Source organism: Furipterus horrens, unplaced genomic scaffold (assembly GCF_987537825.1).
Source record: "Furipterus horrens unplaced genomic scaffold, mFurHor1.1.pri manual_scaffold_6, whole genome shotgun sequence".
NCBI lineage: Eukaryota > Metazoa > Chordata > Mammalia > Chiroptera > Furipteridae > Furipterus > Furipterus horrens.
The window spans coordinates 107403250-107428295 of record NW_028327176.1 but is presented as its reverse complement, the minus strand read 5'-3'; the positions used below and the strand labels follow the sequence as shown (position 1 = coordinate 107428295).

General features: G+C 36.7%; 1 protein-coding gene across 2 annotated transcripts in view; it reads left to right on the top strand.

Moving 5' to 3' along the window:
* HMGCLL1 (3-hydroxy-3-methylglutaryl-CoA lyase like 1) overlaps positions 1-25046 on the top strand; it is a 178014-nt gene that overhangs the window by 81168 nt on the left and 71800 nt on the right. For both annotated transcript variants that reach the window (XM_090280488.1, XM_090280487.1), the window contains 2 exons: positions 7845-7908; positions 10732-10920. In XM_090280488.1, the coding sequence (XP_090136614.1) occupies positions 7845-7908; positions 10732-10920 (253 nt within the window). The remainder of the gene's footprint in view (positions 1-7844; positions 7909-10731; positions 10921-25046) is intronic.

Below are 25046 nucleotides of genomic sequence, written 5' to 3'. Positions count from 1 at the left end.
CTGTAAGGTTGGATATCTCCTCATCACTTAGTTCTCCCACTGGAACCTTGATACCTTCCCCGTTTGGGGCCATACTTCTCTGTTTCCTCATTTTGACAGGCTCCTGTGTTTGTTTGCCTCTGTGTCTTAGGTAGAGCTGTCACTACTGTTACATTTCAAGGGGCGAAGTTTAGATATTCGTCAGTACAGGGTGACCCATTTCACCACGTTGTGGCACTGTATGTGGGGGAGGAGTCAGTGAGGGAACAGTGCTGCTTTCTCAGCACTCACCTCTTTTCCAGGCACTTTTCCCACTTCCGTATGGGACCAGCGCCTCTCTGGCTGTTGCCCTTGCCATTGTCCCCAGAGTAGATGGGTCTGCAGATGTTCTAGAATCATGCGGGCCCTTTGAACAAGTGGACTCTGCTGAGAGACCAGCAGTTTCTTCCTCTTCCCCAACCCCTACTGGTTGTCACAGTCAGAAACAATGAGACTTGATTTTCCCTGGTGCTGTGACCATGAGCTGTACAGTCTGGTCAGGAGCTGGGAATGCTCCCCAGGTGTCCCTCCCCGTTTTTTAAAACATATGCCTGCACTTTCTGCTGGCCTGCCATTGCGGCCACTGCCACCGCCACCTCCACTGCCGCCACCACCATACCACGTCCTCTCCGCCCAGGCCCCGCCCCTTCTACCTGTCTGGATGAGTGTTTCTTCTTTATATCTTTGTTTGTTGGACTTCATGCAGCTTGATTTTCTGGAACTTCTGGTTGCCTCTAGTTTTGAGGTAGTTGTATTCCTTCTTAGTTGTGGAGGGACACCCAGTGTGTCTGTCTAGGTCTCCATCTTGGCTGGAAGTCCCAGCCTTTTTTCTGCTGGCTTGGTTTAATTTTCACTTTGAATTGACTCTGCCCATATATTTTTCTAACAAGCATTTAATGTTGTCAGTTTTATTTCTCTGGTGGATGAGTTTACTAGATTAATACAGTCCAAAATTTTATCACATTCAGTATTGTACGAGGATTTCCCTTATTCTGTGTTATATGAGATTTTTCCCCAATTCTCTAACCATGTTAGTGCAAAACTGTGTTACAGAAGTACTGTGTTGTATGGGGGGTTTCCCCAATTCTCTAACCATGTTAGAGCGAAACCATGTTACAGAAGTACCGTGTTATATAGGGGATACTTATACCTTCTTTGGATGATCTACCCCAGTGGAATGCACTTGCACATATGGCACCATCTCCTTATAAAGGGACAGCTTATCGATCAAGTCCTTTACTACTTCTGCTATTAAACCAAAGGCCTTTGTGTTGGCCTGGAAGAGTAATTTAAATCATAAGTTGAAATATCGTACATAAAACTCTAAAAATCAGACATCTGTTGAAGCTATTTGCTTTCATACATGTGGTCTATATGAGGATTTATACTTTTTTTAACCTGCATGCTGGAATAACACATACCCAGCAATAGTTAATATGTATAAAACTATGTGGAGTCATGCCTAAATTGCCATCATGTAGAGCTTTTGAGGAAAGAATGTGTTTTGACATTTCTCATAGTTAGCATTTTATAGCAAATGGAGAATCTTAGAAGAACTGTTTCTTGAGACCAAGGGACAGTCTTTATTTCTTATATCATCCACAGTGATAAGAGAATAATAGTCACTCAAAAAATCATTTCTGGTTGGTTTATGAGTAAAGAAATGCTGATGGAATAGGTTGATATATTCTGCACTAGTGCGTCAGAGCAGCTCTTATTTTTAAATGTCTTGATTACCTTTAGACATTACATGCCATCTCATAACTCTGGGCTTTTTTTCTTCTTCTGAGGTTAATGGTGGTTGACTCTTTTCACTCTTAACTGTTTGTAGCATTTCTTCAAGGCTTTTACTGATCCTTTTTCTTTTTGCCAAGATGATGGGTGGAACATGAGGTAATTGTGGGAAAGAAGGCTTGGTAAGGCCTAAGTGTAGTAGGTGCTTTTTCATTCTTCATTTCTACTAGGTAAAGTTCTTACAGACTCAGATGCCCTAGTTTGGCCATTTATAATGATTTTCCACAATACAGATGTTCCTCATCTTACAAGGGGGTTGTCCCAATAAATTCATCATGAGTCAAAAATGAATTAAATACACCAAACCTACTGAATATCATAGCGAAGCCTACCTTAAACATGCTCAGAACAGTTGCATTAGTCTACAGTTTGGCAAAATCTTCTAACACAGTGAATACACAGTAGAGTACCATGTGTTTACCCTAATGATTGTGGTGCTGCCCAGGAGCTTCACCTCACTGTCTCTGCCCAGCATCACAAGAGAATACTGTATGGCATGTGGCTAGCCTGGGAAAAGATAACAATTCCATATTCAAAGTATGGTTTCTACTGAATGTACATTGTTTTCTCACCATCCTAAAGTCAAAAACTCCAAGTCAAACCATTATAACTCAGGGACTATCGGTATGATAAATGGCTTCAACAAGCACAAATAACTCCTATTTCAGTCCCCAGAGTTGATTATAACACTGTGTTCTTCGTTAATTTTAATACAATAGGCTTTAAAGTGATTGGTGATTTCTTTATTACTCTGTTATCCTAAACAGTATTTAAAACATGGTTCCAAGTCTTAACTTCCAAATACATGCTATCATCTCTAGCTATAAGATTTAGAACATTAATAACATGGATCTAGCTATACATTTTTTATATAGATAAGGAATTTTATAAAAAATTATTCAGAAGGTGAAAATTAATTTTAACTAACATATTGGTGCATTAATCTATTCAAGAATATGAAGAATATGACATACTGTCTTGTGATACTCTGTGGAATATGAAAATGAAAAATTAGCCTAATTTCAAAGAGTTACCAGAAGACTGGTAATAATTACTATATTGTCAAAAAATAAAGCAAGGGAGATACACATAAATCCGATTAAAGTTAAAATAATACTATATTAAATTTTCAGAGAAAGTTTATAGAGAATGAGTTAATAAAATAAAGTAACTAAAGATAGGTAAATATATGGAACATCCTCAGAAATAATGGCCTTTCAGTCAGGGCAGAAAATCTACAAAGAGCAAAAGCATAGTGAAGAGAAATCTCAAGAAATGTTTGGGTAACAGGAAGAGATTTATTTTTACCAGAATAGGAGTTTTGGAGGCTATGTGATGGAATAGAGGTAGAATTAGTTTGAGGTTTCACAAGTTGCTGAACTTGAATACAAAGCTTATTTGGTAGAAAATGGCAAGCCATTGAAAAATTTTCAAAGTTGAAAAATATCACCTTGGCTGGGTGGCACAGTTGGTTGAAGCATCATCCTGTACATCGAAAGGTTGTGGGTTCAATTCCAGATCAGGGCACATACCTAGGTTGTGACTTCAATCCCAGGTCAGGATGTGTGCAGGAGGAAACCAATCAATGTTTCTCTCATATCCATGTTTTGTTCTCTCTCCTCCCTCTCTCTAAAAAACAAAACAAAAACAAAACATCCTTGGGTGATGATTTAAAAAAAAAAAAAGAAAACTATGTAGTGAGCTCTATTATCTAGGAATATTATTTTGGCAATAGAAATTGGAGTAAAAATGAATGGCATGCGACTAGAGGTGAGGAGAGCAGGTAGAAGATGTCTGTGGCTGTCCAGGAGAGGGTACTCAGGGACTGTTCTGTGTACTTGGTCTGTCACTGGTAGAGGTCACATTCTATAGAGGTTGGGGAGGAAGAATTAACCAACCTTTGAATATATTCTCATAGGTGACCTTCAAGTGATTTAGCAGAACAGACTCTGGAAATGACTGATTTTTTAAAAATGGCAAATGCAGGGGAAACAGAGATTAGCATCATTTTAGACATATTGAGCTTAATATGACATTTGAATGTGTCAAGCAATCAATTTGTAATATTCACAAGGAGATTTGGAGTTGTTCCTAAAGTTATCTGCATAGTGGTGAGAGAGAGAGACTATGGGGAACTGAGCTGATGCAGAGACTCCCTTTCTATTTCCATTGCAAACACATAAATATAACAACTTTTAAAACATGTAGCCAGGCTCAGAAAAGAAAGTCCCTACATTTTATCAAAGAAAATGTGATAAGCATGCAGGTTGATGCTACTAGCACATGGGGTCATCTGTCCCTAGTGGCTTGGAAATAGAATTTTAATATCTATATGGGAAAAGACAGATGCTCTGCTAAAACATGAATGTGTAACTGAGTATTCCTGGAGCCTGAAAACACCTCCTTGCCAGTGTAGTCACTGGAAACTGTGCCTTGTGTAGTTATGGATTGTGGATTTACTACATGTGAGGATTGTAGAAACCCAACTGATAAACTAAGGTAGAAATTTGTCCAGAGACTGATAAAGTCCTCAGGGACATGGGCAAGGAAGTCAGGTTTCCATTATTAGGCACATTTGAATAATGCAAGAGTCTTGCGGAACTTGTGTAGGAGCTTAAAATCAACATGAAAAGGCACTCACTGTAAACATTATAAATTTAACCACCTGTCATTCAAAGATTGACAAAAGTGCTGTGACATAGTAGTGAGGAGATACCTGAGATTAGATACTATCAAGTCTATTTAATATCACTTTTTTTCTGTTTTTTATTTAATCTTTATTGTATTTTTTCATTACCATTTAGTTTCAGTATACCCCCTCTCTCAGCAACCACCACACTGTCATCCATGTCCATGAGTCCTTTTTCCTTTTTGCTCAATTCCTCCATACAAGGGAATCAATAAGGCACTCCAGGTGAGGCAATACTGCTAACAGCTGAGTGGTTTTCAATTTGAATAATGGAACTTTTAAAATTATTAAAAGTATTAATGGTTGGATTTCATTTTCCAGGTTTCTGATTCAATTAGTTTGGAGTGTATCCTAACCATCAGGGTTTTGTTTTGTTTTTTAAGCTTCCCAGGTGATTCTGTACAGCTAAGTTTGAGAACCACTATAACAGCTTGTTGGAGAAGAGCAGAAGTCAAGAAACTGATATTAGCTACTAGTCAAAGCAGTCTTTTCCCACTCATGAAAACGCCTTACTCTTTAGCAGTGTTTGGCAAGCTTTTTCTGTGAAGGCCAGAGAGTAATATTTTAGGTTTTGTGGTTCAGATGGTCTCTGTTTCAGCTACTCAGCTGTGCTGTTATAGTACAAAATAGACAAGGGTAATAGCTAAACAGATGAGCATGGCTTTGTTCCAATAAAATTTTATTTGCAAAAGAATGATGAGCAGGATTTGGCCCATGTGCCTTAGTTTTTTGACCTCTTTTTTTAGAGTGTTTAAGTAGTTTAATGAACACAGCTGAAAACCATGTGTGAACAGGTTAAAGAACTGACTACTCAACTTACAAGGATGGAGAACATAGAAAGATGAAATATGATGGAGTGTGAAGACCAGGCAAACTATAGGCCTGGAGAGGACTAGCAGGAAAACAAGAGAATGAGAGAAAAGGGAACTCTAGCGTAGTGTTGGTGGGGATGCAGACTGTTATAGCCACTCTAGAAAATAGTATGGAGTTTCTTCAAAACATTAAAAATAATAGAACTGCCTTTTGACCCAGTGATTCCACGTCTTGGAATATCTCCAAAGAATCGTAACACACCAGTTGGAAAGAATATATGTACCCCTATGTTCATAGCAGTGTTATTTGCAATAGCCAAGATGCAGAAGTAACCCAAGTGCCCATCAGTAGAAGAGTGGGTAAAAAAGCTGTGGTACATTTACACAATGGAATACTATGCAGCAATTAAAAAAACAAACAAACAAGGGATTCTTACCTTTTTCAATAACATGGATGGAACTGGAGACTGTTATGCTAAGTGAAATAAGCCAGGCAATGAAAGACAAATATGTATGATCTCAATTATAACTGGAATCTAAGGAACAAAATAAACTAACAAACCAAATAGAATCAGAGGCACAGAAACAAGGACCAGTCTGATAGCTGTAAGAGGAAAGGTGGGTCGGTGGGACTAAATGAAAGAAGGTGAGTAGGTTAGTCAAAGAACATATATGTATAATCCATAGAAATGGACAACGGTGTGGTGACGGCCAGAGGGAATGAGGTAGGGACTGGGTGGAGGTGGGCAAAGGAAGGGCAAATGAGGACATCTGTAATAATGTCAACCATAAAAATAACATTATTAAAAAAAAATGTACTCAGAGAGACTTAGAATTATGGCATAAAGTGGTAGCTGTGGCCAGGTAATTAAAATGTAGGAAAGGTTTGTTTCATATCATTTTGCATTTGTAATTTTTTATTTTTCATATTTAGAGGAACCGTGTATAAATGGATGGCTTTGATTTCCCGTTTATTCACATCTAGATATTTTGGATTCAGAATCAATGTACTTATATTTCCAAATGCATTATTTATAATCATTATATCCGAATTGAAAATATTTACTCTTTTTCATCCTTAGCCATCTTCTCCAATGTTACTTTGCACAAGAACATTTTTCACATATTTTTATTAAATATATGGATTATTTAAAGAATAAACTTAGTTTATAGTAATTGGAACAGCAGAGAGATAGGTTTCCTGTATAGCATCACATCTCAATTGTACTTGAATTTGCCTCTTTACCTTCCCTGTCACCGTATCTGCTTACCTGGCTTATGGACCGGTTTATTTAATGTCAAAACACAACTTTATTCACATTTTAATACTTTTGTAGTTAGGTTATATCTTTAGAATCAATGGCTATATATTGAATTATTTACTATATACTATATTTTCTTACTCCAAAACCTGCTAATGATATTCAACAGCATTTTAGAATCAAGCAGATGTGGTATTGTCTTCTCTGCTCTTTTTCCCTCCACCTCTCCTTGACAACCACTTGCACAGTTCCCAAGGAGTTACATTTCTGGAAAACAAATCCAATCTTGTCAGTACCTTACCTAATAATTTTGAGTGCCTTGCTAATTTTGAGTGATCTCAAAGTTCAAACTCCTTGGCATGACATTCACGGGCCTTGCTATCTAAGACCTTTCATATTCAGGCTCAAAGAACCGGATCTCCAGCCTCATTTCCCACCACCCCTTTCTCCCTCATGTGTATTGCTTCATTCCTGACAATCAGATGCATGATGCATTATTTTAATACAAGTGTTGTAAAGTCTCTGAGGGAAGTTTAATAAAATGGGATTGGTGTTGAGCTGAAAATAGCTAAAACAGACTTTTTCTAAAGCTTAATACTTTAAGATGGAAATGTATCGTTGTCCTTGCAGGAAAGGCTTGACTTTTTATATTAAATTGTTGAAGAAGCTTATAGAATATCTTTATTTGGAGCCTTTTAAAAGCAAACTAGACACTCCTCTGTTTGGGATGATTTAGGTATACCCATGAGAGAGAAACATGATGAACTTTGAGGTTGTGGCCAGCTCCAAGAGTTTTGGGGTGATTAATGACTATCTAAATGAGGCCAAGACATCCAGATGGGAGTGAAGAGAGAAATCCTGTTAGTCATCTATATGCTCTTTATATGGTTCCAAAAACCTGGATAGTTGAATGTATGTACTTATTTAAATCAAACTATATATTTCACTAGTATTTTCTACTTTGAATGTTCACATGTCGCTATGATATAAACAACCCCACAAGATAAACCCCTATTATCTTATTCCCATCTGCCATCAAGTAGCTCATATCAAAACTGTAATTATTAGAAACATAAACATGTGCATTAAATTGAAAATGTTCTGAAATTGTTTTTGTTTGGTTTAAGCATAAAATATGATAATAACGAAAAATAGTGTAAAATATTTTTTGATAAATTTTTGGCTGTTTATTCATTTTTATAAAATGGAAATTAGGAAGTGATTTATTTATCATACTAATATTTATATCGTTTTGAATTTTAAATTTAGGTATGTTTCTTGTGCCCTGGGCTGTCCATATGAAGGAAACATCGCACCACAAAAAGTGACAGAAGTAAGATATGCCTCTGGTCTTCTGGTTCCTGGTAAAATGACATAAAATATTGGTCTACTTTCCTTACTATTTAGTGCATCTGCATAACAAAGACTAATGGGAATCGTGGAGTGGGAGACATGTGTGATTGCTTAACTAATAGTTTCATTTTAACACTAAAGACCTATCTATTGCCTATAGCTGTTCAAAGTTAAATAACATTTGAGTTTTATCTTTTGGGTGCTCAAAGCTGAAGGGAATCACAATACCTGCACTGTTCTTATGTGAGTGACCTTTCCATCAGAATGTCCAGGCAGTTAGTGCACAATCTCTTCATCTTTATACTAAAATAATGAAGCTTACACATTGTAGTCCTTCAGTTGCATGGGATCTTTCCAAGACTCTGTTATTAGTTTGTATTCACAATTTTGTATTTTTTTCTTAAAGAACACTTCCAAATGGTATAAATTCAGATTCTACAAAACCTAGATCCAACTCTTTTTGTACACCAAACCCCTTGCTCTTCTGCCTCTGCCTCATGCCATCGCTGGATAGACCACATACCCTCAGGCTCTCCACTCCTGCACCAGAATGCTGAGCAGTTGCTGAAAAGAATTATGTAACAGGCAGATTAGAAACATTAGGAATTCATCACCAGAAACCTTTAATGGGCCTTCTGAGCCATTCAGATGTATTCGTAGCCAACTCACTCTCTTACTCTCTGAAATGACTAATGCAAATTGTGTTCACTCTCTAGTCCTTCAAGCCTCTAGTCCTTTCCTTTACTTACTTCCCTGTATATTCAACTGCTTAGACTCCTTTCTGTGGACAGTTGAACATATTCAAGCTTCTTCCATCTGGAAACTTTCTTAATTCAGCATTCTTATCTAGTTATTGACTTTCTCCATCCTTCTCCATCTGAACTTCAAAAGATTGTTTACAGTCATGGTGTCCATTTCCTCATGTGCCACCAGCTCTTCATCATACCCCAAGTTGACTTATACACCATCACTCAACTGAAATCCCTATTTATAGGATCACTACTTTGCACTAGCACTGAGAAATGTAAGATTATGTTTCATCCTCATCTTGACTTCTCAGCAGAATTTGGGAGTAGTGACTGACCATTCTGCAACACTTGTATCCCTGTATTCTGCTGACACCGCACTTGTGATTTTCCTTTGAAGCCTGATTCTCCTCTCTCATTCTCCTCTCTAGCATTTAATAGGTAGTAGAGGATGAGCAGTATGTTTTGTTTTGTTTTTTTTCTCCAAGTTTCCATTCAGTAATAGTCTTCTCCCTGGCCTAGTTAGGTCTTCTGAGCACTCAACCTTCTCTTTTTTATATTGTTATTGATATTGCCTTTCCAAAATAACAAATCTGATTATATCATTACTACCCCAAATTCTGTCATGCCTTTCTATTGCTCTTCTGATAGAATCTTCAGCCAAAATGCTAAACTTATTTGCAAGGCTCTGTATTGTCTTCCCCATGCCTATCTTTCATCTTCACGTAGCTTCATTCCCCTTTGGTTTTTGCTTTCTGGTCACACTATCCTTTGCATTTGAGTTTTTCCTGCCTGAAATGCTTTTTGTATTTTTCATTTCAGCTGCCTAGAATACACTCACCTCTGCATTTGATATTCTACCTGAAATATTCTCATACACTTTTTTTCAGCCTCCTCAACAAGTTAATGCTTAGTTTATCTTAAGCTGTCACTTGGGCCCTTGCTGCTTGACAGATTTAGGTCAATTTTCTTTGTCACATGCTCTTAGAATCCTGTTACTTTCTTTAAAATGTCTTAGTTTAGCTGTAATTATGCATTCCCAGATGGAATTGATTAAAGTCTGTCTTCGTTTGACTCCAGGCTGAATAACAGCCTGAACCATCTCCATATCTGTCTCCGCATTATATACCAGCACCTAGCACTGTGCCTGACATGAAGTAGCATGGAGGAAATACATAATAAACGAGTTAATGAGTGATCCTGTGCCAGATTTTGTACGAAGTCATTTCTGCATGTTCTCATTTCATTTTTATTGCCAAATATGTTCCTATTGACATCATCGTTATTATTGTAATTCTTAAAAATTAGAAAATGCATATTAGAAAATATGCTAAATAAGGGTATCTTGTTGTTGGTTTTTTACAGACTAGGGACTGAAGTTTAAAAATGTTAATTTTCTACCCAGTATCACATGACTAACATAGGTGACAGATGAGATTAAATCTAGGCCTGTCTGACTCCCGGACCCATATCTTTGTCAATGTACCATGCTGCCTTCATGCAAATCCTTATTGCTCTTCAAAGCAGCATCCGTTATGCAGCTTGAAGAGACCTTGCAATGTATTTCTTTCTAATATTAATACTTAGCACTTGAGTCAAAAAATGTAAGACTATTCCATCTATGAGCCAGAAAAATTAAGCCAGAAATCTTTAGTTACTCTACTAATTATAATGCTACTGAGTGACAGAGCTAAAGTTGGTAGTGATAATTTTTGACTGCTAATCTAATGCTTGAGAAATGGTACTTCCAAAGAAAATTGGTAATGCTTCTGTTTGATTAGTGTTGAGAAAAGTAAGTCTGCCATAGAGAAATTGTAGTTTGTAATTAAACATGTACATTAATAGATGGATATGACTCTAAAGCAAATGGATATTAAGAAAATATAATTACAATAATATCATTCAAGGCTTTTTATAATGCTCAGGATTTAATGAGCATGTAACTGGACCATGATCTTAGTTATGATTTTTACCTCTAGATGATGTTGGCTGAGGGACAACAGGGTTTGAGTCTGTTCATTTCCATTGTTTTCTAAGCTCCTCACCTGTCCCTGCAGGTATCTAAGAGATTGTATGGCATGGGCTGTTATGAGATCTCTCTGGGAGACACAATCGGGGTGGGAACTCCAGGAAGCATGAAGAAATTGTTGGAAAGTGTCATGAAGGAAATCCCGCCCAGTGTTCTTGCTGTTCACTGTCATGACACCTACGGACAAGCCTTAGCCAATATCCTTACGGCCCTTCAGGTATTTTGTATTATTTGTATGTATGTAAGGTGTGTATCTTTATTTGTAATATAAACCTGTTAAGAGTGTCAGTGAGATAACGTTTTTAAATTTCTATGGATATCATGCTTAAACTGTGCCTTCTACATGGCAAGCACTCAGGAGGTATTTGTCAATTGCACATATTTTTTGAGGGTAATGATGTCTCTTATTGCTAATTTGATTTGATAAAATTCCTGAATTTTTTCATTTTAAGGTATTAATCCTCTTAAAGCTATGTCTGCTTTTTTTCGACTTCCATGTGCGTCAAGCTATAAAATATAATAGGTTGAAATGTTATCGCATTTTTAGGAGTACAAAGCACCAAGGTAGTAGAGTATACTGTTGTAACCATGTAACTAAAGTTATTTTTGATAATTTGGTGCTCTATGATGAGAAAATGTGGTGCTGAAATATAGAATATTTGGTTTAAGATGTTTTGCTCATGTTGGCTAGCATACTTTTGAAAGAACCCCAGGTTTTCATCAACTATATTCCTTTAAATGATCAAAATGAAGAGCTCTAGGAAGTTGGAGGATTAAAAGTATTTATTAAATTCTAATGATAACTCAGCTAGCTATTTTGAATATATTTGAAAGAATAGATATAAATGGCATTTTAAAGGTATTGTTTTAAGATTAGTGTTAGTCTTGTAAACTCAGCTAAAAATAGATTCATTTGATGTTCTCAGAATACAAGATTTGGATGACTAAAGATAAGACTGAAGGCATTTTGGTGAAGCGGAAAATCAGTATGTAAAGCTTGATGTCACAGCCCTAAAGTGTACAGTTGCTTGGCAGAAGTTGAAAAACAATGGGAAGATCAAGCCCCATAAGGGCTTATTTTGACTTTGTAACATATGTGCACAAATCCTTATTTATCCTCTGGAAGCAGACAAGGAACATTGTATTGAATTAGAAGAGAAAATCATATCCCATGGACATTTGGACGTGGGAATTTTTACAATTTTTCTTCCTTCGGTATTTTAGTTTCTAAAACAAGAGCAAACTAGGCATCACTTCAGGATTTTGTGTTCAGCTGCAACTGTAACTTATTAAGTGTTCCTAACCAGCAAGTTCTTAAGTTCCTGAAGAGGTGCGTCTCAGCCTTTCTCTCTCTTTCTCTCTCTGTTTCCCTCTCTCTCTCTCTCATATCTTTGTGTAAATATATTCTGTATATGGTAATGCATCGAGTAATATTTCATTCGTGTATTATTATACAATGAATGATTGTTTAGTTCTTTGGGGTACAGATCTACAGTGCAAAATCTGGCAACCTGGACAATCTGCCTCTTGAATATCCCCAAGTCCAAAGTATTGCTGAAACCACATTGTGATTTTAACAGTTTGGGAAGACCCATCTGATAGAGGTTATGTTTAAAATCAGGTCTAAAGAATGAGAAGGCATTAACCCCAATAAGGGGTGTGTGTGTGTGCATGCACACATGTGCACCAGTCTATGAAAACAGTACCTCAAGCAGATGAAACACCATTTGGGCAAAAGGCCTTGAGAGAGGGGAGGATCTTGTGCTAGGAACTGAAAGAAGATCAGTATATTCACAGGAGAAACTAAGCTTTAATAACCTTTGCTGAATTAGTTGAATTGCACCATCTTTATTTACAGAGAGATGAGGACGGAAATCCTAGGGGCATTTGCTTATCCTGTAACAACTTAGGATCCAAGCTAGATGGGGAACATGGGTGAGAACCTGCGTAAGGCTGAGATTCCCCAAGACACCACACCCTCAGTCAAAGGGCGAGGCAGCAATAATTCCATCTCACAGAGGGAGAAGGCAAGCACATTCATTCTCATGGCCTTGGTTCCAAGTTGGAGGAGAAATAAAGTCTCTCTTTGTCTGTCATAACCTTTTGTCTACCCTCATGTGGATTTAGGGATCAGATTCCCTTTGCCGGCAGAATTTGAAAGACCCAAGAAGATAAATTACTTTGAAAAGGCTGGGGGTTAGTAGCATCTTTAGGTACGAAGAACCTTTTCAGAAGTAACTCATCTCCACTTTAAGCCCTGCTGTGGTGTGTGCATGCGTGAGTGTGTATGTGTGTGTGTGGGGGCATGTGTATTCTACTTCTCAGCAGCTCCTGTGGTAGTTAGAAGGAAGTGTGACTATTAAGCATCTGTAACTATTTTCTGTTCTTTTGTTATGTGGCCAAGCTCTCTGAATATATAGAAGGCAGGAGGGAGGCCTGTGTGCTGTTACATTGCCCAGAGCTTAGGTTACACTCACAGTGTAAATAGGTGAAGTGGGTGGTAGTAGCTTGTGTAACAAGCAACATGACATTAAGCCAGAGTGAACAATTGACAAAATGGTCAGAAAGTAGAAATCTTATGAGGAAGCTAAAACTTAGGGTTGTAGGGGATTTTTTTTTCTTTTTGTCTTTTCTGCCATCTACTTCCACATGGTTTAATAAACCAGCCACAACATAAGAAAGAAATATACAACTGCTGCTCTCTTTGAAATTGTATGTAGCTGAAATGATCTTAAAATGTTTTTATGTTGATAAGATAGCCAAATGTGTGCCTGGAATGTCACTGCAAACACACACATGTACTGGTCCTAAGCAGCACCACGTAAAGCAGGGTACTCTTCTCATCTCCCATCCCCTCCTATAAACAGCAACAACAACAGCAAAATAACCGGGTTTCCTTTCCATGGAGGAGAAAAAAATATGTCTTGGAAAAACTGTCAGTGTTGAAATGGAAGGGAAATCAGAGAAACTTTCGCTTCGTTATGAACAGGGCTAACCTTGGCTTCAGGAATCAGTGGTCATACTTCATTTTTTAAAATGGAATCTTTGAAGTGGCTTCTAGTAAAACTGGTATAAAATGTGGAGTGGATATCATTTGCTTTAATTTAGGGGTTGAGAAGCAGTTTACAGTGCTCCAAACTGGATGTTAATATTAAGGCAAGCAGACATGTAATAAGTGGAAACTTGGCCACATGGTAGGAAACAAAAGAGAGTTATAAATAGAACATCCCCCCTCAGTCTGGAAAGCACATAGTAATTGTGTAGTAGAGGGTAGTAGAGAAATTTTTCTTGGGTTTCCAGGTTATTGTATTTTTAATGACATATACATATGACATAGGACTGTATGTAGATGGTTATAATGGAAGTCAAGAATTCATAATTATCAGATTTATTTAATATAGAGAAATAATTTTGAGACTATAGATATAAGTGTAGGATATTTATAACCACTCAAAACCAAAAGAGCAAGAAAATGAGGTGAGAAAATGTACAACATTTTAGTAATAGAAGAAACGTATATGGCCCAATGTACTTGTCAACTTTTTTATGTGAAAATTGAGCTTCACCCTTCTATATACTCCCAGGTACCTAAGTAAAACACCAGTGAACAAACTGTTTAATCTATTTAATAGCAACCAATTGCACAGTTTCAATTTTTCTCCACTCAAATGATTTGAGTCTTCATAAGTGGGTAAAAACAGAATGAAGCAATCAGATCCAGTACCACTAGTAACAGTACCATGTTAACAGGGAGCACAGAAACAGAGCAGAATAGGAAACATTTAGCTTTCTTCTGAAAAGTATTATGTGCCTTTTTTTTTTTCTTAAACTTAATAGACTTTTAGCTTAATGTGCTTTTCTTTATAATGTTTTCCATATGTTTGGTACTTTCTTTTAGGAAAAAAAATAATTTACCTAATTTTTACATTATAACATTTATTTTTTATATTAACTTTTACTAAACCATGTTTAAATGCTACCAAACAGTACATATTTTTTCATGTAATTTTTTTCTTGCCATTCTTGAGGAGAATTTTTAAAAATTCCAATCACAAGTCTGATGAGTCTCTTCTTAGTTCTGTATATGCAGAAAGCATACAGTTGAGAAATTGAGGTGAGATGCAGAGTTTCTAGAACAATTGTCTTGGTGATAGTGTATTTGGTTAATACTATTATTACAGTCATTACAATTAAAACTAACAATAATAACAATCATAATGATTTTTTTATTTGAAAAATTCTTTAAATTTGGTTGTATTTAGCTGCCTTATTTGGTATATGGTTATTTGTTTTTTTATTTTTTATTATTTTTAATTTTTTTCCTTTTTATTAAATTTATTGGGTGACACTGATTAACAATATTATAATACGTTTCAGGTGCATAATTCCATAGCACATCATCTGTACACTGTATTGTGTGTTCACCATTCCAGGTCAAGTCTCCCTTCACCACCATTTATCCCCACTGTGTTCTCCTCCACCTTCCCCCACCCTCCTGGAAATCACCACACTGTTGTCCATGTCCATGAGATTTTTCTCCCCTTTTTTCTGTTTTGCTCAAAACTTCCACCCCATCACATAGCCCCCAAGCCCCCTACACCCCCACCCTCCCCAACAGTTGTCAGCCTGCTCTCCATCTTATGAGTCTGTTTCTTATTTTGCTTTTTAGTTCATTTTGTTTAGTAGATTCCACATATGAGTGAAATCATTTGGTATTTGTCTTTCTCTGACTGGCTTATTTCACTTAGCATAATGCTCTCCAGATCCTTCCATCACAAATGGGAAAATTTTCTTCCTTTTTTATGACTGAGTAGTATTCCAGTGTGTAAATGTACCATTGCTTTTTTTTAACAGCTCACCTGTTGATTGACCCTTGGACTGCTTCAAAGTCTTTGCTATTGTGAAAAATGCTGCAGTGGACATAGGGGTGTGTATATTCTTTTGAATTAGTGTTTCGGGTTTCTTTGGATAAATTCCCCAAAATGGAATCCCTGGGTCCCAAGCACTTCGTTCCATTTTTAATTTTTTGAGGTAATTCCATACTGCTTTCCACAGTGGCTATGCAAATATGCATTCCCATCAACATTGCACTAGGGTTTCTTTTTCTCCACATCCTCATCTACACTTGTTGTTTGTTGATTTATTGATGATGGCCATTCTCACCAGTGTGAGGTGATCTCTCATTGTGCTTTTAATTTTCATTTCTCTGATGATTAATGACATTGAACATTTTTTCATATATCTATTGGCCATCTGTATGTCCTCTTTGAAGGGGTGTCTAGGTCCTTTGCCCATTTTTAATTGGATGATTTGTTTCTTTTAGTGTTGAATTGTCTGAGTTCTTCATAAGTTTTGGATATTAACACCTTATCAGATGTTATATTGGCAAATATATTCTTTCATTTAGTGAGCTGTCTTAAATTTTTGATGGTTTCTTTTGCTGTGCAAAAACCTTTTAGTTTGATGTAGTCCTGTTTGTTTATATTTCTTTTGTTTTCCATGCTTGAAAAGACATATCGGAAAAGAACATTAGAGAAATGTCCAAGATTTTACTGTCTGTGTTTTCTTCTAGAAGTTTTATGGTTTCAAGTCTTATATTTAAGTATTTAATCCATTTTGAGATTATATTTATATATAGTATAAAAAGGTCTAATTTTCCTAACACCATTTATTGAATAGACTGTCTTTATCCTGTTGTATGTTCTTGCCTCCTTTGCCAACTATTAATTAACCATATAAATGTAGGTTTATTTCTGGGCTCTCTATTCTGTTCAATTGATCATGTGTCTGCTTTTATACCAGTGCCATGCCGTTTGAATTACCATGGGCTAGCAGTTTAGTTTGATAATAGATAGTGTGATTCCTCCAACTTTGGACCTCTTTTTCAGGATTGCTGTGGCTATTCGGGGTCTTTTGTGGTTCTATATAAACTTTTGAGTTATTTGTTTTAATTATGTGAAATACATCCTTGGTATTTTGATAGGAATTATATTGAATCTATAGATTGCTTTGGATAGTATGAATATTTTAACAATGTTAATTCTTCCTATCTATGAACATGGTATATATACTTCCATTTCTTTGCATCTTTCTTAATTTCTTACTTCAGTGTCTTATAATTTTCTAAATACAAGTCTTTTACCTCCTTGGTTAAATTTATTCTTAGGTATTTTTTGTTGCAACTGTTAATGGGATTGTTTTCTTAGTTTCCCTTTCTGATAGTTTGTTATTGTTGTATAAAAATAAAACTGATTTCTGGATATTCATTTTGTATCCTACTGCTTTACTGAATCTATTTATCAGTTCTAGTAGTATTTTGGTGCAGTCTTTAGGATGGTCTGCATACAGTATCATGCCATCTGCAAACAATGGCAATTTTACTTCTTCCTTTCCAGTATGGATATCTTTTATTTCTTTTTCTTGTCTGATTGCTGTTGGTGGACTTCTAGTACTATGTTGAATAACACTGGAGAAAGTGGCCATCTGTGTCTTGTTCCTGATCTTAAGGGAAATGCTTTTAGTTTTTTCCAATTAAGTTTGGTGTTAGCTATGGATTTATCATATATGAACTTTATTAGGTTATGATATGTTCTCTCTATTTCAACTTTCCTGGGAGTTTTTATCATAAATGGGTACTGGATTTTGTCAAAAGCTTTTTCTGCCTCTATTGCTGTGATCATATGATTTGTATTCTTCATTTTGTTTTTGTGGTTTATCACTTTAATTGATTTGCAGATATTGTATTAACCTTGCATCCCATGAAAAAATACCACTTGATCACCATTTGATCGTGGTGCGTGATCTTTTTTTTTTTAAAGTCCTCACCCAAGGATATTTTTAATTGATTTTAGAAAGACAGGAAAGGGGGCGGATAACATTGTCCTTTCTCCAAGTGGGGGAGGGGAGGAGCGAGAAAGAAAGAGAAAGAGAGAGAGAGAAACATCGATAGGCTGCCTCCCATATATACTCCAACCAGGGATTGAACTTGCAACCAAGTATATGCCCTGACCAGGAACCAAACCCTCGACCTTTTGGCGTATGGGACAATGTCCCAACTAACTGAGCCACTCCACCGGTGCCATAATCTTTTTAATGTATTTCTGGATTTGGTTTGCTAATATTTTTTGAGGATTTTTAGAATCTGTGTTTATCAGGGATACTAGCCTATAATTTTCTTTCTTTTTAGTGTCTTTACCTTGTTGTGGAATTAGAATAATACTGGCCTCATAAAACGAGCTTGGGAGTTTTCCCTCTTGTTGGATAGGTGTTAGTTCTTTGAATGTTTGGTAAAATTCACCTATGAAGGTATCAGGTGCAGAACTTGTGTTTGTTTGAAGTTTTTTGATTACTGCTTCAGTGTCATTAGTTGTAATCATCTGTTTAGATTTTCTGTTTCTTCTTGTTTCAGTTTGGGAAATTTATCCATGTCTTCCACATTATCCAGTTGGTTGACATTTTCTTGTAATTTTTTAAAATTTCAATGGCATCAGTTGTTACTTTTCCTCTTTTATTTCTAATTATAATTATTTGGGTCCTCTCTTCTTTTTTTCTTAATTAGTGTGGTTAAAGGTTTATCAATCTTGTTTATCTTTTCAAAGAATGAGCTCTTGACTTCATTGACCTTTAGTATTTTTTTTTTAAGACTTTATTTTGTTTAATTTTGCTCTGATCTTTTTTATTTCCTTTATTTTTCTCACTTTGGGCATTTTTTTCCCCTAGTTCCTTAAGTGTAAGATTAGAGGGTTTATTTCACTTTGTTTTGTTTGTTTCTTGTGGTAGGCCTATAATGCTATGAATTTTCCTCGTAGGACTGCTTTTGCTGTTTCTCATGATTATATATTTTGCATATTAACCCCTTGTCAGATATATGGCTTTCAAATATTTTTTCCACTCCATTGTGTGTTTTTCCTCTTTGTTGACTGTGTTTTTTATTATAGAGAAGCATTTTAGTTCGATGTATTTCCACCTATTTTTTATTTTGTTTCTTGTGCTTTAGGTGTCATGTCCAAAATATTTTTGTCAAGACCCATGTCAAGGAGCTTTTTTGCTAAGTTTTCTTCTAGGGATTTTATGGTTTTTAGATTTTACTTTTAAGTCTTTAATACATTTTGATAAATTTTTCTGATTAATATAATATATGGGTCTAGTTTCATTTCTTTTTCACTTATTCATGTGAACATCCAATTTTCCCAACAACATTTATTGAAGAACTGTCTTTTTGCCATTGACTATCTTTGGCTCCCTTTTAAATATTATTAGATTGTATGTTTGGTTTATTTCTGTGCTCTCAATCTGTTCCATTATCTATGTATCTTTTTATGCCAGTCCCATACTGTTTTGATTACTGTAGCTTTCCCATGTAATTCACAAAGTTTTATACCTCCCATTTCATTCTTCTTTCTCAGGATTACTTTTGCTATCCAGGGCCTTTTGTGGTATTGTATAAATTTTATGATTCTTTTTTTTTTTTTTTTTTTTACTTTCACAAGTGCCATTGAAATTATGATAGGGGTTTTGTTTAGTGGAAACTACTAATACTTTTATATTATATTTTCTATGCTGCGACTTTACTGAATTAATTGATTAGATGAATGGAACTAATTTAATTTATGGAGAATTTGCTTGGATAAGTCTTTATTTCTCCTTCACTTATCAAGGACAGTTTACTGGGTATAGAAATTTTGGTTGACAGCTTTGTTCTTTAAATATTTTGAATATGTTATTTCATTCTCCCTGGGTATTAGGAATTTCTATTGAAAAATCCAGTTTTAGTCTTATCGGGATTCCTGTGTATATATTTCTTTCTTTTCTCTTGTTCCTTTTAAAATTATCTTTATTTGGCTTTAAACATTTTAATTATAATGTGTGTTAGTGTAGTTTTATTTAGACTTCCTTTGTTTGGTGTTCTTTGGATGTCTTGGATATGGACCTCCATTTTGCTCTGCAGGTTTGGGAACTTTTCACCCATTGCTTTAAATATAACTTCTATCCCTTTCTCTTTCTCATTTTCTTCTGAAATTCCTATAAAGTTAATTTTTTTCACTGTGTTCCATAAGTCCCATCAGCTTTCTTTACTCTTTTTTTCTCTCTCTTCCTTCTTTCCTTCCTTCCTTCCTTCATCTGTCTCTGTCTCTGTCTCTGTCTCTGTCTCTCTCTCTTCTAACTGGATAATTTCAAATATCCTCTCCAATTGTGTGCTGATTCTTTTCTTCTGTATGGTCAACTCTGTTTTTCAAACTCTATTAAATTCTTCAATTCATTTACTACATTTTTCAGTTTTAGGGTTTCTGGCTGTTTGTATTTTGATGGTTTCTATTTCTTTATTGCACTTCTTTATCATTTATGTATTATTTTCAAACTTTGTTTACTTGTCATTTTTGTGTTCTTTTAGTTCATTAAACTTCTTTGAGAAATTGTTCTGATGTTCTGTCTGTCATTTCATAGATCTCCACTAACTTAGGGTCACTTATTGGAGCTTTATTTGTTTCCTTTGGTGATGTCATATTTACCTGAATTTTTTTGGGGTCCTCAACTCCTTACATTGGTATCTGTGCATTGGAGCAAGTAGTTTCCTCTTCCTGACTTTCAAAGTTTGCTTTGGCAGATATACTTTTCACCATTCAGCTCAGTTTGGGTTCCTGGATGTGTCTGCTGGTAACATACTTTGGCAGGTAGGGCTTGCTGTTAGGGTCTGTTTGGGGGGCAAGGTAACTATTTTACCTCTGGGGTCAGGGATGGGAGGTCTGCCACTGGCTGAGAGCAGCTGGATGAGACTGCTGGCTTGATTCCCAGCCCTAATGAGGCGGTAGGATAGGCTCTGTAATTGTCTCGATTCTCTGGTCAGGCTTACTAGATGGTTTTGACTGTGCCCTATACTCATGAATCAGTTTCCCTGCCATGGCAGAGTAGCAGGAAGGGATGCAGGGCCTGCATTGGTTTGTTGTTTGGGGACCCATGCAGGGCCTGCATGGTTCTTTACGCAGTAGCTATCCTCAACAGGTGAGGCCACTAATTTTGCTCTGCAGACAGAGAAAGCCGTGGCCTGGGCAGTCTGGTCATTTGCTACTCTAAGCGGGGCTTTTGGATGAGCTACACAGCTTTCTGTGTACTCTGGTAAGGTTCTCAGATCAGGGGGGCAGAAGGCTATATTTAGCAATATGTGAGCCTACAAATTAGTTTCCCTCCCAGTACTCAGTGGGATAAGCAACTCCGAGGCTATTAAGGATCTGTTTTTGCAGTCCTGTCTCAATGTGAACTGTGCTCCAAGTCTCCTGCCCCAACAGGGCCACTGGCTTTAGTCTTGGGGTGAATTTCAAGTCAAACTGCTGGGTTAGGCAGCAGCTTCCAGGTGTTCTTGCCAGTGCACTAATCAGATGGGGTCAGGAGGCAGGCTCCACAGTGGGGTATGTATGTGACTCAGCTCTCCTGCCTGGGAGGAACTGGGAGGACATAATTCAGCAACTCACAGATTTTCTCAAACAGGTTTTTGGTTAGGGGGCAGTCAGGACCAGCAGTTAGCAGAGGGAGATACTAAGAGTTAACCCTCTGACTAGATGGTGCAAGGGGAACCCTCCATGACCATAACTGGCTTTTCTCTGAGGCTGAACAGCCTCTTGGCTCCAGTGTAGCTAGGTATCACAGCTTCCAGGTGTTCTGGCTAGCCCTTTTGGTCAGGTGAGCCTGGGAGCCACGCTCTGCAGTGGGTGGGACTGTGACTCAGTTCTTCTACCTGAGCATAGTCTGGCTAGTCTCCAATGCTGGCAGAAGCCCTCATCTGAGAACCCAAATTAGGCCAGTCTAATCCCCACCAAGTTCCCTGGTCAAATTGCACCACCAAGTTGGTTCTGCAGAAGAGCAGAGCTGCTGGTTGAGACTGCTACTAGGACTCTTCAGGTAGGAACTCGGTTTGCCAAGATCCAGGTGGTGGTTGTTACAAGTGCCTTTCCCCCTACTCAGTCACAATCAAATTCTCAATGGTGGAGCCCCACAGATTCCCCTACAGTCTCTGAGGGGCAAAACCGGTGTTGGATTTCCCACAAAGAGACCTACAATTCTGAGGAGCCAGCTGTCACCCCTAAGCTCTCTCTTTTCCACTGGAGATACCATAGGCTAAGGGGAGGCCTCTTGGCATGGTGCTGTGCTGGCTTGGGGGAGGGGCAGTGTGGTCAGTGTGTCAACATTCCTCTTCCCTTTATAATAGAATCTGTCTTGGTTTCTGTGGTGCAGAGGGGTGCTTCAGCTTCACTCCATGTTCTAGCAGTCTCTCAGTGGTGTCTTGTCCATGAATAGTTGCTATTTGTTCTTCCTTTGGGGGGCAAAGTCAGGAATCCTGTGTTGATATTGCTCAATTGTATCTTATACTGATGTAACTTTTAACAGATTACCAAATAAATATAAAAATTATAGTAGCCTTATCTATCTAACCCAAAAAAAATTTTGAATTTTATTTTCATCCATAGTTTGGGAAAATTTTGTATCCTGATTTTTACTTTATTTTGTAACTTTAAAAATTTAATTCAAACAATGAAGTACTCTAAGACTAGGGAGGATGCATAGAAGAGTAAGCTCAGGTTACTGACCTTGGAGAGTTTCCAATGCAAGCAGAAAAGTCAAAGGAACTGAGAAGAGATACCCTTTGGACCAAACATGAGAGAGATTTTTGTTTTGTTTTTATACTTTTACTGGCAATGTACAGCCACTGGATATGTTAAATTGGAGTGGTTTGATTAATGCCTTGTTTCAGGAAATTCATTCCAAATTCTGAGTGGAGGATGGACTGTTATGATTTCGGGTGCTGCAGAGATGAAAGGTGAAGTTAGAGACCAGAGACATAGACACTAGGAATAAGAACAACAATGATCGTTTCTAGTGATAAATTATGGGAGAAAAGACAAAATAAAGGACACATATGAGAGATATTATTCTAATTCACAATCAGTTGGACTGAGAATTGCATCAGGTGAGGGTAAGGTAAGGTGAGGGTGGTAATGAATAACGGCCAGGGAGAAGGGCAGAGAGTAATCACTCTGACATTGCAAATTAGGAAAAATAGGTGATGTCATTAGGATATTTGATCCTTCCAAGGCATTGCTAGTTTTGTGAAAATAAATCCAGGGACTGTTAATGACAGTAATCCATATTTCATGAAATCATGTTTCACAGGGCCATGGCTATTATGCAGAGTTCCCCCTCAAAATATAGTGGAAATAATTCCTCAGGGCTTCCTCAATCCCTCAAGCAAATAGACTTGTGGAAGGCCTGCCTGCCAAATAATATAGCATGTATAGTCAAACCTAAATTCTGAATTTATTACTTAGTAATTTACATTTATTATTTTTGATTAAAGCAGTTATAAAGGAGTTTACTGGTTGGTTTACTGATTTTTTTTCAATTTTATTTAAATATAGTTGACATATATGACCATATGAGTTTCAGGTATCCATCCTGAAGGTCTGACTTCACATATATTATGCAATGAGTTTACTTAAGTTTGCTTAACAATTTAATTAATACATAATTATATGTAACTTATGGTAATTAATAATATGTTCACTTAAGTTTTATTTAGCATTTATCATCTCAAATAAATACAAGAAAACAGATTTTCTCTTTGTAATGAGAACTCCTAGAATTTACTCTCTTAATTTTCCTGTATATTATGCAACAGTGGTAACTACAAAGATCATGTTGCATATTACATCCCTATTATTTATCTTATAACTCAAAGTTTGTATATTTTGACCACTTCCCTCCAATTTACCCTCGCCCCACTCCTCGCCTATGGTAACCCAAAATCTAATCACATTTTTTTGTGGTTTTTATTTGCATATTACTGATGATTGGTGATGTTGTGAATTTTTTTTAATGTCTTTTGGTCATTTTGAATGTCTTCTTTGGAAAAATGTTTATTTATACTTCTGTTAAATTTTAAAATCAGATTGGTGTTTTGTTATTAAATGGATTGAGTTCTTTACGTATTTTAGATATTAATCCATTATCTGATATAGCTTGCAAAACTTTTCTCCCATTCTATATGTTGCCTTTTCATTTTGCTGTTTTGTTGTTGTACAGAAATTTTGAGTTTGATATAGCCCCATTTGTTGATTTTTGCTTTTGTTGTTTGTGCTTTTGGTGACATGTTAAAAAAATAATTGCCAAGACCAGTATCATTTAGCTTTTTTCCCTACGTTTTATTCTAGAAGTTTTATGGTATCAGGTTTTGTGCCCTTTGATCCCTTTTAAGTGATTGGTGTGAGATAGGGATTCGGTTTTATTCTGCATTTTTAAAATTTTTTCCAGCACCATTTATTGAAAAACCTATCTTTCCCCTTTTGAGTATTCTTGACTCCCCATGTTCAATATTAATTAACCATATATACTGCAAATTAATTCTGGTCTCTGTATGGTATTTTTTTATGTATATTTTATTGATTATGTTGTTACAGTAGTTCCAATTTTTTCCCCTTTGCTCCCCTCTGCCCAGTTTCCCTCCAGCAATCCCACTCTCCCCCTTAGTTCATGTCCATGGGTCGTGCATATAAGTTCTTTAGCTTCACCCTTTCCTATATTATTCTTAACTTCTCCCTGTCTATCTTGTACCAACCATCTTCTTAATCCCTGCACCATTTCCCCATTTCTCCCCCTTATCCCTCCCAGCTGATTACCCTCCAGATGATCCCCATACCTATGATTCTGTTCCTATTCTGGTTTGCTTAGTTTGATTTTGTTTTTCCTTTTTAGATTCAGTTGTTGATAATTGTGAGTTTGTTGTCATTTTAGTGTTCATAGTTTTGATCTTCTTTTTTTTAAATAAGTCCTTTTGACATTTCATATAATAATGGCTTGGCGATGATGAACTGCTTTAGCTTTACCTTGTCTGGGAAGCACTTCATCTGTCCTTCCATTCCAAATGATAGCCTTGCTGGATAGAGTAGTCCTGGTTGCAGGTTGCCTTTCATCATATTGACTACTGCCTGCCATTCCCTTCCTGCCTGCAAAGTGTCCTCTGAGAAATCAGAGGCACCCCCCTGTAGGCAACTCTCCACCTCTCTCTTGCTGCCCCCAGGACTCTCCCTTTATCTTTCATATTTGGCATCTCAATCATGATGCGTCCTGGTATGGTCCTCTCTGGGTCCAGTTCGCCCGGGACCCTCCGTGCTTCCCAGACCTGTATGTTCATCTCCTTCACAAAATTTGGGAAGTTTTCCTCATTTTTTTTCAATTCTTGCTTCCTCATTCTGCACTGATTGACTGTTTTTTTCTTCCTTATGTTCCAAATCATTGATTTGAACCCTGGTTTCCTTCTCTTCACCATTGATTTTGTGTGCATATTTGTTCATTTCA